The sequence below is a fragment of the Helicoverpa armigera genome, chromosome 22, assembly GCF_030705265.1.
Source record: "Helicoverpa armigera isolate CAAS_96S chromosome 22, ASM3070526v1, whole genome shotgun sequence".
Taxonomy (NCBI): domain Eukaryota; kingdom Metazoa; phylum Arthropoda; class Insecta; order Lepidoptera; family Noctuidae; genus Helicoverpa; species Helicoverpa armigera.
This window is the reverse complement of record NC_087141.1, coordinates 3046531-3066693: the sequence shown is the minus strand read 5'-3', so window position 1 is coordinate 3066693 and position 20163 is coordinate 3046531. Positions and strand designations below refer to the sequence as shown.

Genomic DNA, 20163 nt, shown 5'->3' with positions numbered 1-20163 from the left:
TCATGTTTATCATCGTTCTTTTTATTAAATGGTAGTTACAGGCACCCGATAAAAATCGCTATGAGATATTAAGAAAAACGCCGACAAAAATCTTCCAATACACAGGGACGAACACTGCATCAAGATTTGATATTAGGTGATACAAAAACTAAGTACCTTTCCATAAACAATAAAGGTACCTAATACAACATCCTTTTCGTCTTATTGCGATTGTTACTTTTTATGCATGCTGTTATTGTATGTATCAATACATACAATCTGTAATACCATGCTTTAAAAAAAAAAGTAACCATGGAGTTTCTTCCCCTTCTTCTCCATAGGAGAACGTCAAACTTAGTTATATGTTTGACGTTCATAAGAACTTGTAAAGCCGAAATGAAATAAATGATTTCACTTTGACTCTGCAAATACGTCTAGATAAAGAATTTGAATAGTTGCGCTGTCATTTATATCCCATGCTTTAGCCGCATGGGTAGTATCTGCAAATTAGTAAAAAATAGTTTTTGTTCATGTGGTAACTACGTACATTTCTTATAAGGAAAAAATTCTAGGGTTGCTAATTTTTTTACTATAAAATAATTTATATGACTCTAACTATCCTAAATGCAAAAGTTGTTTGATAACGAAACAAACAAACTAATTAAGATTGAATAACGCAAAACCCGTACCTATACGTCACATATCATTCTTACACGTCACCTCTGGTTCCGCCTTAATGCAGCAAATTATGTGACTTTCAGGGCAGGCATGTAATTTACCCTTTATACCGACTAACAAGGTATTAGTGCACACTGCCAACTAGCTGGCCTCGGAATATTTATTCGCTTTGTTCTCCTAACAATCCAAGTCGATCATTTTATGACGGTTAAAGACGCAACTATGATGACCATTTCTCTTGTGCAACAGTTAACAAATGAATTGACTTTATTGGTTTTTTAACGTTTGAAATCTTTGAATTTTTGGGGATTCATGTAAAAACAACTGACTTCGGTCAGTTGATATTATCAACTTGAAACAAGAACTTACTCGCGATGGTCAATATCGGTATTAACTAGTATCTGTAGTAAGGAACATTGGAATGTTTAAAAAAAGAATCATGGACAAACTTACTGACCTATGAAATATTTTTCTTTTGTAACGACCGGAATGAAAATAGATCGGTTATCGAATATATTTAAACTGTGGTTATAGGTCCAGTTAAAAGAACCAGTTAATAAATAACTGAATATAAATAAATTGTATTATTTGACGCACGTTGCCGTCTCAATACCCAGTTAACTGATCAGGGAATAAAACTAAGCAATCAATATTTATAAGTAATTTTTACTACCGTCCACGTAATTAATAGCTAACTAGTAGCTGATCATAATGTTTGTAATGATCGTAACGTTTATATCTACCTAACTATTAAAAAGGTTTGTAAATATAGTCTTTAATTACGCAGACTAAAAACTCTTTTATTATAACGACGCGGAAATACATCACCTGGATGTTCTTTACAGTAAAAGTATTCTTTCATCATATTCTTAATAGTTCTCAATAATGAACTCTGGAAAAACATGTCTCGTAAAATTTACTCTTAACTGAGAAAACGCGATCGCACTTTCAATAAAAGTGACAGAATCATAACCGCAACTTCGTATATCCGTTGATATTATTTTTACGCCTACAAATCCCTTTGATTGCATCCTTATTATTTCCGAGTTTTCTGTTAATAAGCCTTTATAAATTGTATGTACTTATTCATACTTTACTACGTGGTGCACCATTTCCTTCATAAAAATAACAGTTTTCCGCTGTATCTTCTTCTTTGTCATTCAGTTTTTCTGTGTAGTACGTATCGTTTTCACCCAACTGCTAAGAGGATTGTTTTTTTATTGCTTCAGTTTATTTGGTGATATCACAATTCACAGCTGAGTGAACTAAATAAACTTTAGATTATCCTGTACTTTAGCTTACCTTCTTACAAAAAAAAACTGACGACTTTGATTTGACTTTGATAACCTCTTTCTTTTCTAAAAATCGGTTAAAAATAAGTAAACCTACGTCAAACATAAAATTATGACAGATAAGGGCGGCCATGTCATGTATCATTTGGGGTTAACCCGCCAAAACCACTCGTTAAGAATGTAGCCTTGTTCACCAGAAAGCTTTGGGCTAGAAGGACTTAATTTAGGTATCCAATGATTCACACATCATATTTATAAACTATTTTCTTCAGCATTTCGTAAAAAAAACATCAGGTAATTTGACACTTAAATACGAAAAATTTTAAAGTTCATTACGATCGTTGTCACATAAAAATTATAAACTTAAATGGAACTAAATAGTTTTCTTTATGAATACACAATTAGTATTAACATAATTATGCACGGTAATGAGTATCAGGTGCCAACATATTCAATGTATGACTTCATAAACCTTCTTATGTATTCGAATTTCGTACTCCTTTTTACCTTAAATATAAAAAAAATCTGCTAACAACACTTAAAGGTAACCAAAAAACTGTTAGGTGCATCGGTCTACAAGTCGGTGTCTAGTGGATGCAGTTATGTCTAGACCCATTCCCAGCTCAAAATGTTTGATCAAGGAAAGCAAACAGCTTCATTAATTCAACAAAAGATCTTATCTCCACCATATTTCTACAAACAAGGATCTAAAAGAAGAAGGTACTAAAGAATTCGATGAAGTCATATCATTAGATGATAATGCGGATTCACACAAATAACACCGGGGATTTGGGTTTTGCACGGAAGCAGAAAACTAAACATCAAAGCTCATAGTTAACCACTAATAAAAAGAATTACAATAACTCTGTAGTACCTACAGATGTTTCTTGTGAAACCATAAATGACTCAGGAAAAACCAACAAAAACTATATTATGTCAATAGAAGACTATAGAGGTACGTAATCTTATGGAGTTGCACTATTTGACTTTAACGATAGCCGAATCATTTTCATTTGTCAAATCGCTGTATTGACCAATGGCCGGCCAGTATACGGCTGTTCATTGTATTGTTATCGTTAGGTATAGAAAAATGGTCCAACACACTCTTAGAAATCCGTAAATATGATAAATACTAGAGTAATGCTTTCACGATAAAACTTAATTATGATGGAGTATAATACAAAGATAGACTTACAGCCAGTTTCTTCATCAAAAGTTAAAGCCAAAGTAAAAGTCAAAGTAATGTCTAAAGTAAAAGTAACGGTTAAATTCAATTTTTCTATGAATTTTGCTGTCACTTTAGCCTTGAAAAAACGAATTTGACCGTTACTTTAACTTTAGACATTACTTTAACTTTAACTTTTGATGAAGAATCTGGCCGTAAATCTTGAGAAAAGATACAAGATACCGTGCAAGATAAATTCCATGTAGGTATGGGTAATCACTACTTTGGGTCGTGATTAAAATTGCGCGTAAAAAAGAGCCTATTGTAAATTACATTTGCATATAAAAATAATTTATCTATACTTACATATTTCTCATAACATTTTTTTTGCTTTGTTTTATGTACTTATGCAATTATACCTTTAGTGTTTAATTTCAAAATTTTTCATGGCCACCTGTATATAATTTTCTAATACCTAGAATCTAGAATAAAAAAAAACATATGTTAATCACGACTTTAATTAAATAATTATGTATTATATACAAAATACATTGTATACAAATGTACATATCCAACAATGTACAGACAGACATGTGTTGCTGGGGAGTTTGTTGCGCCACTTCTTCCCAGCAAAAACACATAGGAAGTGGTGAAGGGTGGGCGTTTTGGGGGCTGTCTATTGTAAATTCCTGACGTTCAAAAAGTGCTGTCTTGCAGCCAAGTTTGAACAAATGATTTTTGATTTTGATTGATTAGTTACCTACTTAACACGAAAAATAAAGGTATATCATCAAACCAATATTACACACAACATTAAAACACTTTAAATATTATTTTAGGTTTTCTAAGGGTGTCTGTTGACATTAACTTCCGATACATTCAACAATCAAGTGCAAATAACTAAAGCATGCACATTTTAGACAGTTACTTAAAACATAAGGAAAATAACTAAGCACTAACTTGTTGAACATACGTTTTTAGTTCCTAAACAAATTGCAGGTCTGATGTTTACCTTGAACTTCACCTTTACCTCTTGAGGTCCCACTAGGGATATGCCTGAAGGACAAGTATGCCTAAGATCCATATTTATTATCACCACCAGGTTCTTATTTATTTAATACCTAGGAAAAATATAGTCGAAACCCAGGGTTTTCAATTATTATTATTTTGGGGAAAAAAATACTATTCAGCCAAATAAAAAAAAACTTACTCATATTCTGACATAAACTGCAAAAAAGATCAATTGTTTTTATGATTTTTTGGTGTTGCAAACTTGCTTCTCATTAGTATCACTTTAAAATAATTGAAGAAGGAAGTTTTATTATTGTAAGGTGCCTCAACTAGGTATTAAAAAACGAAATCTAAGAGATCTAGGCATAGATACTAACCAAGGCAACCATTAAAATAAAACAAAGACATTGCTTTATAAAAACCATAAAAAGCTTATTAATATTTATTCATACAAAGAAGCGTAATGTCGTTATGTTGCTAAGTTATCGTTTTGTCTTGAACATGTGAGTCTAAAGTACTACTTTTCTAAGAGAAGACATCATCATCCTCCGAGCCTTTTCCCAACTAAGTTGGGGTCGGCTCCCAGTCTAACCGGATTCAGCTGAGTACCAGTGCTTAACAAGAAGCGACTGCCTATCTGACCTCCTCAACCCAGTTACCCGGGCAACAGACTTACTGGCTTCTTTTTTGCTAGTTTTCTAAGAGAAGACAACTCGGCAAGCAACCTATCCCGATGTTGTTGCAGTTCAAGGAAGTGTAAGACCCTGAAACTATGGTACTTACCATTTGCGTTCCACGGCCTCTCTTCCGATTCTACATATACGTAACCCATAAACATTGTGCGTGAATCATCGTGATATCCTTCGCACATAGATAAGGCAAAAGTTAATATAAATACTAAATCAATGCGACGGTTTCGAGCACCATTGATATTCTATACACATGACAGAAATGCTACCGTGATTCCAAATCAGAAGTCCATAAAAACACGCTATTGTAAGTCAAAGAACAAAACGTATTTTGCGAACGTAGACTAGAAATTATGTGCTAATTAGATAAAACACTTCAAAACAAGACACTTTCAGCTAACTTTCAGCATTTACAATTGATTCGTACGTCAAAAAACTTCTAACAAAAAAATAAAACCGATTTCAGTAATGTGCCTAAAACCTTCCCTAAGACTGACAAGTATCCGCATCAAAATCGATAACCGGGCACATACCTACATACATACTGGTCTGCTTTTTGTGAAGTCGTTTAAAAAATTATGACCATTTAAAAGCTTCAGTGAAAATACCATTTACTGACATTTCTCGCTACTGACTTTGACTTTATCTCGAGCAAAGAATTTCCTACAAAAACAACTTTCAATTGCAAAAAGAAAAAACAATGCGACAGCCTTTCAACGCATCTTCAAAATTCAGTAGCTGCATGTACTTGAACGCGAGTGAAAAGGTCACGGGCATAGATGCGCGTCAGTTTTCCGTCGACTGAATAAAACATCGGCAGCGCCTCCCTCGCGCAGTGGTTTACAAGGAGCGCGGGTCCTGCGCGCGCGACTCCCTACTCGTGAGCAAGTGGCGCGCTAAATAGAACGCGCTCAGTGCTGTGCTGTTGTGTCGTGTTGTGTCGATAAATTGGAATTTTATTTTTTGTTTTTTAAAAGTAAGTTGTTGTGTATTATTAAATTACCTCTAGATAAAGATAATATTGAAGACAATTAAAGATAGGGATGAGAAGGGTTAAATAAATTATCAAAATAATGTTATCAAAAAATTACCAATCGCATCAAAAATTCTACCATTAAAATAATTTGTCCGAATTTATTGATTTAACAAAAATATACCTTCTGTTTAAAATAAAAATCTTTTATGATAAAATACTTTAACATCATACACCGACCGATTCATTGAACCATTACAGGGCACAAGCCTCCTCTCATGTAGAGAAGGGATGACCGTTAATTACAACGCATCCATGCATGCCTAATTTTGAACCCACAATGGTTAACATTTTTAAAGGCGAGGTTCCTGCAACGATATTTTCATTCACTTTCAGTATTAATAGCTAAGATAGGAAAATACATTGATACTTGCCTGATCTGAAATCGAACCACCCCCGTACTTGAGAGGATAGTGTGTTATAACCACAGCGTCCAAGACTTTCCGACTATAGCACGAAAAAATCAAAAACATAAATAAGATAACCAGAATCAAGAAGTACGCTCAAAAACACCAAAACAAAAAACAGAATTAAAAAAAAACTATTTTTTTAATAATTGTTTTGTTTTCGAGTAATGGCATAAAACAAACAGGTAATGTAAGTGAGTTCTGACTATTCTTCATTAATTATATGTACATTGTACAGTACATAATGACCCGTCAGTACCACGTATCGAGTTCACATTACCTACTTATTGATTTCATCTCGGTTTTAACAAAGTTCTGTAACCGTCTAATGAGTTTTTAACTATTGCCCCAAAGATATGCTGCCGTTTCTTTAAAAAATGGCAATTCAAAATAAAAATATTCGTTAAAATTTTTGCAAACAGTATTATAATGAATTAATCTCTGGAAAATCTAAACAACAATACCTTTGCTTTTTAATGTTAATAATAATGGCTGCACATAAGAAAAGCTAGTAAGTTGACACGAAAAGAATTGCGATGACTATATTTTATACTGAAATGCTCGATCGCTTTTTACACTGACTGAAAAGCTAGTTACCTACATCATTCCAAAAGCCACACTATTCCCTAGCCTAGTAACGTAGGCTATATTTTATATGGTTACTTTAGGAAGTTATCCTGGCTCCGGGATGCGGCTGAAACGGCGAAAAAACGTCTAGTAAATGATATAATTGAAATAGATCCGTGTTGAACAAATTCAAAAATCAAATAGGATATTTTTTGTGTCATAAAACAAGTGTTATTTCTAGATTGTGAGCAATAAAGCTTTTATACCTACCAATAATAAGCATAATGTGATCATTTCAAAATGAATACAAAAATGTCGACGCTCAATTGGGTCACTTTTACAAAAGAACTAAATAATTAAAGGCATCTTGCAAATCTAGTAAAACACGCTTTTGTAGTTTTGCACTTAGCAACCAAATCATCAGAACTAAATACATACAGCTGCCAATTGTCATGACGCTACGACCCTTGGAAGATGGTTAAATTAGATATCTTAGATATCATCACATAGTTATAGGTAGACCTACAGGTCGACTTTATAAAAGCGTGTTAAAAAATATATTTTCTTAACAAAATTATATTATTAGTGCTCCCGCACTAATCATAAAAGGTCATTCACCTGTCTGGCTCATTTGAAATATTTTTTTTAATTCTATCTTTCATTCTCATTCAAGGAATATTTTTGAATAATATTGGTGTCATAGCAACTGATATTAGAATAAGATGTTCATATCAATAGATAGATACAAAAAACTAAGGTATCGCACGTATAAAACGCGTTTAGCACTTACTTCATATTCTTTTTATTATTTAAATAATTTCTTCTGAAAATCTGTTAAACGGATGAATAAATAACGTTAATTTCAGAATATTTATGTTAACTATTTATACCATTTTAAGTCTTTTTTTGAATAGATTAAAATATAATAGAATAGCGCTTATTTTTGGGCCATGATGCCTAAAATGAATCATCATCTGCCTAGCTTCTTTCTATGTTAGGATCGGCTACAGTCTAATGGGATGCAGCAGAATACCAGTATTTTACAAGGAGCGGCTGCCTATCTGACCTCCTCAACCCGGACAACCGAACACCCCTAGGAAGACTGGTTTTCAGACTGGTTATTGGCATTACTTTTAGAATAATATGTTAAATATTTATATTATTTTTGATATTTTTTGGGGTCTTGATGCCTGAAATAAATCGATGAATAAATAAATAAAATATGACGGTTCTTATCGCGATTTTTTTACTAAGGTCTTTGACACAGCTGTCAAATCAAACTACTACTAAGTACGTACTAGAGTAGCAAAAAATAGAGTATCTTCCGCAATGGACAAGGAAGCCTGTTATTTATGAACTAGCTTTATTTATTACACTAATTAAAATAGGAAACCCGTTGTAGTAGTATTTTCTACTATGTATACATAGGCCTTGAAAAGGCATCCATAAGTAACTCAATTTTAAAGATTCATTTTTTTTCCGGATTCCTAAGCCTACCACCTAAAAAAAATATTATAATAGTAATTCTATTAATTTGATCACGATCACATCACGTGGAACCAGTTTTTTCTAAATTTTAATTTGTTCAAATAATGCTTATTTAACATATGGTAGCAAAAATTAAAACTTTTTATTATAACATGCTAATGTGAACGGCAAACTTTACAAAGGCAATCGTAAAATATCTTTATGAAAATGTTGATCTAATGACCCCATAAAGCAGTATATGTCTGGACAATTTTTTTTAAGACGCTAACTATTTAAATGACACGCATTTGCGTGTATTTGACCTATACAATTATGTCACATCATCATCATCATCAGCCTATCGCAGTCCACTGCTGGACATAGGCCTCTCCAAGTGCACGCCACTGAGATCGATTTTCGGCTTCTCGCATCCAGCTCCTGCCAGCCGTCTTGCGCAAGTCATCACTCCACCGTGCCTGAGGACGTCCTACACTACGTTTGCCGAGGCGCGGTCTCCACTCTAGAACTCGTTTACCCCAACGGTTATCGGTTCTTCGGCTAATATGGCCAGCCCACTGCCACTTCAGCTTGCTGATTCGGTAGGCTATGTCGATGACCTTGGTTCTCTGACGGATTACCTCATTTCTGATGCGATCCCTCAGAGAAACGCCGAGCATAGCTCTTTCCATAGCCCGCTGAGCGACTTTAAACTTGTGGACCAGCCGTACCGTCAGTGTCCACGTTTCGGCTCCGTAAGTCATGACAGGTAGGACGCACTGATTGAAGACTTTTGTCTTTAGGCACTGTGGAATCGACGATGTTAGGACTCGACGTAGCTTCCCAAATGCAGCCCAACCCAACTGAATTCTCCTATTCACCTCGTCCTCAAAGTTGTTTCTACCTAACTGCAATGTCTGCCCGAGGTATACATATTTCCGAACAACTTCGAGAACGGCGCCGTGTATCGCAATCGGTTCCGGTAGAACATGTTCATTGAACATGACCTTGGTTTTGTCCAAGTTCATCCGTAGGCCGATGCGTAGAGAAGATTCAGCCAGGTCGTTAAGCATCTGTTGTAGGTCCTGCAGCGTTTCCGCCATGATGACGATATCGTCAGCAAATCTCAAGTGAGAGATGTGTTCGCCATTGATGTTGATGCCGCGTCCTTTCCAGTTCAGCGTCTTGAACATATCCTCCATTGCATTAGTGAACAGTTTCGGGGAAATAACATCCCCTTGTCTCACTCCTCGATGCAACGGTATGGGCCTTGTTTGCTGATTCTGTACTTGGACGGACATTGTAGCGGCTTCGTAGAGACATCTCATCACTTGGATGTATCGCCAATCTACTTGACAACGCTGCAGGGACTCCAGAACAGACCAGATTTCAACCGATTATGTCAATTATGTCACACAAACCAGTAAATTTAAAATTACAGTAGCAATCTATTCTAAAGAACCACCGATCCATTTGTCTAAAATAGAAACTAGAACGATTGAATTTAACATTAGAAGATAATGGAATCACGCGTTAGTCTGCGGAAATCCATGACAGCATTTTCGTCTCGCAACTAACCTAACCATTCACCAATACTGATCATTGGAAAAGTAATTTTCTGCCTAGCACTTTCCGACCTACATATGTTTGGCTCAGCTTCCAGTCTGCTGCTGAACCCGATGCAGCTACCAGTGTTTGAGTATCATTGGCAAATTCAGGCACCCATAATTAATTACTTCCCTGTTCCATGAATCATATTATGTGATACGCCGATTATTAAACTGCTGTGACTGCTTCGTGGACAGAGAAGTGGTTAACACCTCAACAAAACTCGTGCCTCTGTCATGACCAGCTCGATCAATTACAAGATTCCACATTGACACCACAAAAACGGTATTTCTGACATGACGTCATTATATTCGCATTAAAAGTAACGAGTATGCATCAACCCACCATGACCGTGACCGCCAACCAGTCTAGTCAGCGAGTCGCGAGCTCCGACTTTCAAGTTCACGTTCCGGTTTCGGAAACACGTTCAATAGTTCAGATTATTTCGAAAAACTTGTTTACGAGTTTTCCGCCGGTATTCATACCGATGGTTTTTGTCATTGATTGTTCTTTTATTTAATTTTTATTTGCTTGTGCGTATAAAGGCTATGTTATGATTTTGGATTGGAGTGGATTAATGACACAGAGACATGCTTTCGGCACGAGTTCTCATAAATCTATTTATTCCTGAAAAGCTTAATTTCAAAGCTTTATATATACATCAGTCTTCAGATCTATCCGTGTGTTTACCTACCGGGTAAAAAGTGTAAACCCACTATAGCTTGCATCAAAATACAAGTTTAAAAATATTATTGGCCCCAATCGGTCATTGGCTATGAATTAACATTAGCAATTTAAATTAAAAAAAAAACACATATTTCCTCATGATGAGATTCAGACCAAAATATCTAGCTTATAGATATTTGCTTATTTTTAACCATATTTGGTAGAGCTACCTCAAAAATTGATATTTCGAAAATCTATTTTCATCGAACCAGTTCATTTTTTGAATTCCAAAAATATTTTATTTTTGGCAAAAATAACTGACCCTGAATATTTCCACTCGGTCAAGTGGATGCTACATCTAAATTGTGATATGAGAGATGACTAAACTTCTTTTGGAGAACAGGATGAGGAAATCTTGGATAACCTAGGTTCTTCCAATTATCATGAGGAAAGACCAGGTTTGATAGTGGTCAGAATATAAATGTCAACTTGTGGCCGTAAAGAGAACGGCCATGATACTCGGATAAGAGGACCAGAGCACGAGGATGTTCCTTTTATAATAGGAAAAAGTAACGACTGGAACTATAGAACTGTTTTCGGAAAAATTCAGTCAGAAATGCCGAAAATTGATCATTGCATTATTTCTCTATCTAAATAGGTATGTGACATTTCTGATATTATAAAGAGGAAAACTTTGTTTATTTGTTTGTTTGGTTGTAATGAATAGGCTAAAAAACTACTAGACCGTTTTTAAAAATTCTTTCACCATTCGAGAGCTACATTATCACCGAGTAATGGCTGATTTACATTGAGTCAGTAACTGACGTCAGTCCACTGACAAGTCAGTGCTGACCCGGCACTGCCATCGTGTAAATTGATTTGAAGTCAGTACAGTACTACTGACGAAACACTGACACTACACTGACTTCGTGTAAATAGCACGCGTCAGTTTTCGGCGCCTACACTGACGTCAGTTACTGACTCAATGTAAATCAGCCTTAATGTAGGATATATTTTATCCCGGTACGGGTAGTAGTTATCATGGGACGCGGGTAAAACCGTGGGAAAACGGCTAGTTTGTTATATTAACTAAGCTTTGTACATCAGTTAATATATTTTTAGCTATTTTTATACCGTCTAGTTTTTGCTTGGTTAAAGGTGTCGCAATAATTCAGAATTAAATTAAACTTTTCTGACAAGCAACCAATTTACATTTTTAAGACCAAAAAAAGAGTTAAAAATAGTGGACCTTGACTTCTAGTTACGTAAAGTATAAATACTCAAAACTACGTAATATAACAATATTAGTAATTTGTTGGATAATTTCTATGTAAAATCGAATAGATAAGAAGTTACATAGACAATATTGCGTTATTTCGTACCAATATAACAAGGTATTTGCGATACAATAACGATTATCAACATACCTGGACGTAGTTTATACATGTAAGTCAATTTTTATAAAATTGCCAAAATGAGTGTAGGACTGTCCACTCGTAAACATTTTTTTTTGTGAAGACCGGTTTTTAAGAATATCCAAGAACGTTTAGAAATGTGAAAACTCTGTGATATTGCTTTTAATAAAACAATACTCACTTATAATACCACACGTGGTACAACCTACATGGTATTATAAGTGATAATTTTTTTTGAATATTTTCTCTGGTCGTTGCGCGAGTGATTTTTCCTGGAAAACTTGACGACTTTATTTGTTTGCAGGGAACCTTGAGGGAAATGCCAGATAATTTTGAAGCTCGTGTGGTATTCGGGGGATTATTTTTCCGTCCCAAATGTCGGCCACAACCTGTCAGTTTGACATAGCAACGACCAGAGAAAATATTCAAAAAAAATTATCACTTATAATACCATGTAGGTTGTACCACGTGACGTCGAATGGTGCAATTCTATTGGTCGATATTTGGGTCGGAAAAATAATCTGTAATATGTAGACTCGATATAGGTAATTCTCCAAAATAAAATAACGAACAATAAGACAATTATTATAATAGATATGTCTTCAACAGAAACTCCTCCGCCTAACAATAAACTACAGTAAGAATCAGTAGTTTTACTAAACACACAGATATTAATTTTATGTTCGTAGTAAATCTTCAATTTACACGCAACAAAAACGGACTTTTGACCTAACCTTTCAAGTCTAAATTGATTTGTAACTACAAAGTGTGTCATAAAATAAGCTATTTCTAATAATAGTTAAACAATACATTACTACACAATGCTTAAGTAAATATTTTTTTACGCAACTTCATTATAAGGAACAGTTGAAGAGTACAAGTCTAAACTGAGCCTCAGAACATTAGCTCTAGATTGAAGAAAACTACTAATAATAGCAACAAATCACATTGTTGCCTTTGCCAGCAGGAAAACCGCCCCGGACTACTAAGACGATTTAATCAGAGACATGCGAAGGCCCGATACTTACCACATTAAACGTCTAGTCACGCAAACTTTATGTATTCTTTTGTAGTAGTAAACAAGTCTCGGCAACCTCGGCAATACCCTATAACGACTTTGAATCGATCACAATAATAAAAATAGTATCATAGCACTGTCTCGATTTCCGCAAACATTATCCTTGCCATTGAAACCCATGAGAGACATGACCCAGGTCACTTTTGTTTAATCGATGTGTTTTTGTTTTTCAGATGAGGAATTTGCACCCCGCGCCGATATTGGCGACGGCAACATGGGTACTCTTCGCCCTCCTGCTTCCGACAGACACACAGATCCTCAATCCAGTCTCCTCGTTCATGAACTTCCTGAACGAAGGCACCAGGCAACTCGATAACGAACCACCCGATCACAGTAACATGTTGACTGAATACGACTTCATCATCGTTGGAGCAGGGACCGCAGGATGCGTACTCGCTAATCGATTAACTGAAATTCCAGAATGGAAAGTCCTCCTCATAGAGGCTGGAGCAAACGAAAATTATGTCATGGATATTCCAATTGTAGCCAACTATCTTCAATTCACTTCAGCTAACTGGGCTTACAAAACAATGCCATCCAGTAAATATTGTGCAGGATTTGAGAACCAACAGTGTAATTGGCCACGAGGAAAAGTAGTCGGAGGATCTAGTGTACTAAATTATATGATATACACACGTGGAGCTAAACCAGACTATGACAGTTGGGAAGCAATGGGAAATGAAGGTTGGGGGTGGGACGACGTACTCCCATATTTCAAGAAAATTGAAAACTTCAACATTCCATCATTTGATGACGAAAAGTATCACGGATACAGCGGACATCTAAATGTAGAGCATGCTCCATTTCGTACTAGCAAGGGCAAAGCTTGGGTTAAAGCAGCTCAAGAAATGGGTTTTAAATATGGAGATTATAATGGAGCCTCACCCGCGGGGGTGTCTTTTCTCCAACTTTCAATGAAAAATGGAACTCGTCATAGCGCTAGCCGAGCTTATCTTCACCCGGTCAGCAGTAGAAATAATCTTCATGTATCTAAAAATAGCATGGTGACTAAACTTATCTTTGATGATTCGAATACTAAAGTTATCGGCGTTGAATTTGAAAAAAATAATAAGAAATTCAAGGTGCTAGCCAAGAAAGAGGTAATTTTAAGTGCCGGAGCTATAAATTCCCCACAACTGTTGATGTTGTCAGGTATTGGACCTAAAAACCATTTGGAGTCTATGAGAATCAACGTTGTGAAAGATTTACCTGTCGGATACAATTTAATGGATCACATAGCAGCCGGTGGACTTCAATTTGTAGTTAGACAACAAAATCTAACTCTTTCAACTGAATATATACTCAACCATTTAGACTTAGTTTTTAAGTGGATGAGATCACACAAAGGTCCGCTTTCAATCCCTGGCGGATGTGAAGCTCTAGTATTTTTGGATTTAAAAGACAAGTTTAATACTACGGCTTGGCCGGACATGGAACTGCTCTTTATTACTGGGGGATTGAATTCAGATCCACTGCTGCCCCGAAATTTCGGCTTCGACAATCAAATCTACAGCGACACCTACGGACCCTTGGGCAAATCCGATGCCTTTATGGTATTCCCAATGTTAATGCGTCCAAAATCAAAGGGAAGAGTTATGCTGCGAAATAAAAACCCGAAAGCACATCCAGCTCTCTATCCGAACTATTTCGAATATCCCGAAGACTTGCAAAAAATTGTGGAAGGTATAAAATTGTCTGTAGAAATAGCAAGACAACCTGCCATGAAAAAGATTGGTGCCAAGCTGTATGATGTACCGATAGAAGACTGTTTGAAACATGGACCGTTCGGCAGCGATGCTTACTTTGCATGTCAAGCACAGATGTTCACCTTTACCATTTACCATCAAAGTGGAACTTGTAAGATGGGAGTGGAGAGTGATCCTTCGGCGGTAGTGAGCCCAAGGTTAAAAGTGCATGGTATTGATGGCATTAGAGTAATTGACGCGAGTGTAATGCCAGAGATAGTATCAAGTCACACGAACGCTCCCGTGTATATGATCGCTGAAAAAGGAGCCGACATGATCAAGAGTGATTGGGGAAAACTATGATAGTATATTCCTCCTATACTTTAATTTATAAAGCACAGCTGTGATGTATTTTAACGCTTAATTAATAATTTGACATTTATAGTTTCTTAAAGACAAATAAGTCCATTTTAGGAAAAAAAAGACTCTAAATTTAATAACTAATTTATCGGATTTACTTAATGTTGTGTTGTGTTTTTATTTCCTAAAGGACTGGTTTGGACTTACATCAACTAATGACGAACATAGATGTTAATATTTTTCAAATATCATTTATATTGATGCAATATTTATGTTAAAATAAGTCCTAGAATTACACTACCTCATATGCACGTATTTTACGCTCCAACGTAATAAATCTAATCAGTTATAATCTTACAAATAAATATACGTAATAAAATTGGTTTGTAATAGTTTTATATAATTAACGTTTTATTGCAATTGAAATTACATTATTTACAAAGATATTTCAAATGTAACTGATTAGAATACACTGTTCCCGACTGTTTTATGGTGCAATTTTAGGGTATCCTTTATTAAGGATCATATTATTATTTGTTTTAAGCAATTGCATAAGCCTTTGTGCCATTTTAAAGTACTTATTTAACATTTTATTTATATCCTATTTAGATCGAAAAACTTATTGAGGAAAAGGGCAATTTATTGAGAAGTTTGTCCAGAAAGTAATTACGCAATCGTTAACAGCAAGATTTTTTTAAATATAAGGCTATGTTGTTTTAGGTAATGTTACCAGTATTTATATAAAGTGTAAAATATATTTAAATTGTGGCCCATTGTAAAAAGGGCTTAGGTTGTATGTATTCGTCTTGATTTAATGGCACGTTCTTTTGTGAAATATCAAGCATTTTTTGTTTAAAAGAATCCTAAATACGAGTAATTTTCAATAAGTCTTACCTTGCTTTAAAAAGGTGTAAGTAAATGGTGATTAATTCATTATAGTAACTTAATTTGACTAAAAATACCAGTGTACAAACATGTAGTATTTAAGTATTTCGATTTTTAATTTAAATGGTGCTCGGTATGCTAGGGTTACCAGTAGGAATTAAGATGGCAGCTAAATAATTTATTATATCTATTAAATAATTAGTTTGTTTGCTAATTTGTACAAGGAAATAGGAAGTACAGACTAGGAGCAGTTTATATTTCGGACTGTGGTTTGGGTGGTACAAAGTACATAGTTAACTTTGCATAATTTATTTTAATATATGTATAATTGCGGAGACGGCAACTTTTCATTATTTAAACTCACGATATCATACCTTTATTTATTTTTCAGTTGAAACATAGTTACCTAATTTGTTTTTTTGTTTTCATTCCCATACATTTCAAACGTGCTATGCAAAGCAGCAATATTTTGTTGTTTATTTTATTTAAACAAAAAATATTTTTTATTATTGAATTTGGTCGCTTCACTATTAAAAGTTTTGTGAAAAGATATTTCATTATTATTTTGTGTCCACTTTTCAAAAGGTGCATTTGTTCAATCACTTTAAAACAACATTTATCTCTGATAAATTAAGCATTAGTTACCTAAGTTGTACAATTAAACTAGACATAACATATTTATTTATATTTAGACAATTCCCAATGATGAAACTAATAAATTATTAAAGGAATTTTGAAAATTGAGTAAATTTTTTACTTTATTTGTAATGAAACCTCATCACTGACTTCCAGTTTGGCCAGGTAGCAATTATATTTCAAAAACCTAGCAAGAGCTTTATAAATATAAAGCAGGATTGAGTACAGAGTACCTATGTACGAATAAAAATAATATTTTTAACAAAGGCCAGGCAAGTGACAAAATCAAAAACACATTTAAGCAGTTTGTTACTTTACACTTTTCATAGAATTATTTAATGCTAAATACTACGCAGATCATTAATGGTTGATATGAAATACTAACTATCAAATGCTTACATTAAAAAATGGAACTATCCTATTAAAAATTCCCGTGTCATGGTTCATTCCATTAACCAGTATTAATGAGTTTTAAATGATTTTCTGAATCATTTTCTTCTCATTATTTACGTCAATGACTTATTAATTAAAATAAACAATTAAGTTGCAATAAACTAACCGTCAGTATGTGTTCTGATGTGGTGTAAGCAGTGTTTCTTGTAGTGATTTAAATAAATAAAGTGTTAAGTGCTAAAAAGGATCACTGTACTTGGAATTATTTAAGGTATTTTTTTCATAATCCTATTAAACATCTATTAATAATAATGGATCAGCAATATCACTAATCGATATAATTCTCTGACTAAAAAAATGAAGAATCAATAACTTTAGCAACTTCAATAGATTGGGCTACTCAGTAGCAACTATTTTAATGCAAAACCATCATCATCATCATCATCTCAGCCATAGGACGTCCACTGCTGAACATAGGCCTCCCCCTTTGATCTCCACAGATACCTGTTGGAAGCGACCTGCATCCATCGACCTTATAAAGGTCGCCGGAAGACGCTGTTTTCTTGTATGCAAAACCATACAAAAAAGATTTATTTTAATATTTTTATCAACAGCGCAAGAAACAGTTTTCGATATCAGGTTATTCAAAAATATATTTTCCATTCTTTTCAGATGGTCCAATGTGGAAAACTAATTTTCGCAATAGCAACATGCGTGCTATTTACTCTTCTACTTCCGACTAATACAAAGTACGTTAGTCCTATTTCATCACTTTTAAGTTTTATGAGGGACGAAACAGATCAGTACGACAATGAGCCACCCGACCGAATAAACTTACTTTCTTCATACGACTTCATCGTTGTAGGCGCAGGCACTGCAGGATGCGTGCTAGCAAACAGACTTACAGAAATACCAGATTGGAAAGTTCTACTCATAGAAGCTGGAGCCAACGAAAACTACGTAATGGACATCCCGATTCTAGCAGCTTATTTACAATTTACCTCGGCTAACTGGGCTTATAAAACGAAGCCATCCAATAAGTACTGCGCAGGATTTGAGAACCAACAGTGTAATTGGCCACGAGGGAAGGTAGTCGGAGGATCCAGTGTATTAAATTATATGATATACACGCGAGGAGCTAAGCCTGACTACGATAATTGGCAGTCTATGGGAAACGAGGGCTGGGGTTGGGATGACGTACTTCCATACTTCAAAAAAGTTGAAAACTATAATATTCCTGCTTTCGATGACTCGGATTATCACGGACATGGTGGATACGTAAATATTGAGCATGCACCCTTTCGCACTAGTAAAGGGAAAGCCTGGGTCAAAGCAGCTCAAGAAATGGGTTTCAAATATGGAGACCATAATGGTGCCAATCCATCTGGAGTATCTTTTCTTCAACTATCTATGAAAAACGGAACGAGACATAGTTCCAGCAGAGCTTATTTGCATCCAATAAATGGGAGAAACAATCTACATGTATCCAAAGGCAGTATGGTCACTAAACTTATTTTTGACAACACTAATACCAAAGTTATCGGCGTAGAATTTGAAAAACAAAACAGAAAGTACAAAGTCTTAGCTAAGAAAGAAGTAATTTTATCTGCTGGAGCTATAAATTCTCCACAACTGTTAATGTTATCCGGCATCGGCCCAAAAAGTCATTTGGAGTCAATGAAAATCAAAGTTGTAAAAGATTTACCAGTTGGATATAATTTAATGGATCATGTTGCGGCTGGTGGAGTACAATTTGTAGTACAAAAGCAAAATTCAAGTTTTTCATCAGAATCAATTTTAAGCAATATCGGTTTGGTATTTCAATGGATGACGACACACAAGGGTCCACTATCCGTCCCTGGGGGATGCGAAAGTCTCGTTTTCATGAATTTAAACGACAAGTTTAATTCTTCAAGCTGGCCAGACATGGAATTACTCTTCATTGCTGGTGGACTGAATTCAGACCCACTGTTACGTCGAAATTTTGGGTTTAACGAACAAATCTATTCTGACACGTACGGTCCCTTAGGTAAGTCCGATACTTTCATGATCTTTCCTATGTTGCTGCGTCCAAAGTCAAAAGGACGAGTCATGCTTCAGAGCAGAAACCCTAAAGAATATCCAGCACTAGTTCCAAATTATTTTGATTATGACGAAGACTTGCAGAAAATTGTAGAAGGAATAAAAGTAGCTGTAAACATTTCAAAGCAACCAGCTATGAGAAAAATTGGTGCGAAAATATATGATGTACCGATCAAGGATTGTTTGAAATATGGACCATTTGGTAGCGATGCTTATTATGCTTGTCAAGCCAAGATGTTTACTTTTACGATATACCATCTTAGTGGTACATGTAAGATGGGAGTTAAGAACGATTCGACGGCTGTGGTCAGTCCGAGATTGAAAGTTCATGGGGTTGAAGGGGTCAGGGTGATCGATGCAAGCATAATGCCTGATATAGTGTCTGGCCATACAAATGCTCCAGTTTACATGATTGCTGAGAAAGGAGCAGATATGATCAAAAGTGACTGGGGAAAATTATGATGAATTCTGCATATCAGTGTTCGTGTAAATGTGCGGTAATCATTTTAGTAGGCACCTGTGATATTTTAAGTACATAGTACATAACTTGTTTGTCTTTATTTCATCATGTTTGGTAAACAATTACAATATTAAAAAGCAATTTAGAATTGTTTTTGTTATCTCGCTTAGTTTTTAGTGGTCGAACGTTGTTGATTGTTTAAAGAGTTAGGATTTCTTCGCTATTGTGTATTGTGTAAAGTAAAAAATAGGCCGTACCACGTATAGAGGCGTAACTATTGCTCTAATTTTTGCAGAACGATTTTGTTTGTTAACCTAGTAAACACAGGCCGCTCCTTTGTTGAGTCACTTTAACAGCCCATTTCAGAGTTTTACACATCAAGGCTGGTCCCGATAAACTCCACCTAATTCCTGTCAAAACTATATTTAGATCAAAACTTCCCTAAACAAAGGGGATCGGCAGTTCTTCTTGCTATTTTTCTTGTTCTTGCCATGATAGCCGACAACATAGTAGGGCAAAGGCTCGAGAGATGATATGCTATGGTAGCCTACGGCAGAAAATTCCTATAAAATCAAGCAAGCAATACGTAACATTTATCTGAATATATATT

The 20163-nt window shown here is 35.1% G+C and overlaps 3 protein-coding genes across 4 annotated transcripts in view; 2 read left to right on the top strand and 1 right to left on the bottom strand.

Moving 5' to 3' along the window:
- Positions 1-20163, bottom strand: part of Flo2 (Flotillin 2) — a 248356-nt gene that overhangs the window by 192692 nt on the left and 35501 nt on the right. The gene's annotated exons all lie outside the window — the stretch shown is intronic.
- Positions 5596-15582, top strand: LOC110370927 (glucose dehydrogenase [FAD, quinone]). The gene is made up of 2 exons (XM_021326937.3): positions 5596-5790; positions 13226-15582. Exon 2 carries the CDS (start codon positions 13226-13228, stop codon positions 15098-15100), a length of 1875 nt encoding a protein of 624 aa, XP_021182612.3. The 5' UTR covers positions 5596-5790; the 3' UTR covers positions 15101-15582.
- Positions 17684-19562, top strand: LOC110370930 (glucose dehydrogenase [FAD, quinone]). The gene has a single exon (XM_064040575.1). The coding sequence runs from the start codon at positions 17684-17686 to the stop codon at positions 19553-19555; it is 1872 nt and encodes a 623-aa protein (XP_063896645.1). The 3' UTR covers positions 19556-19562.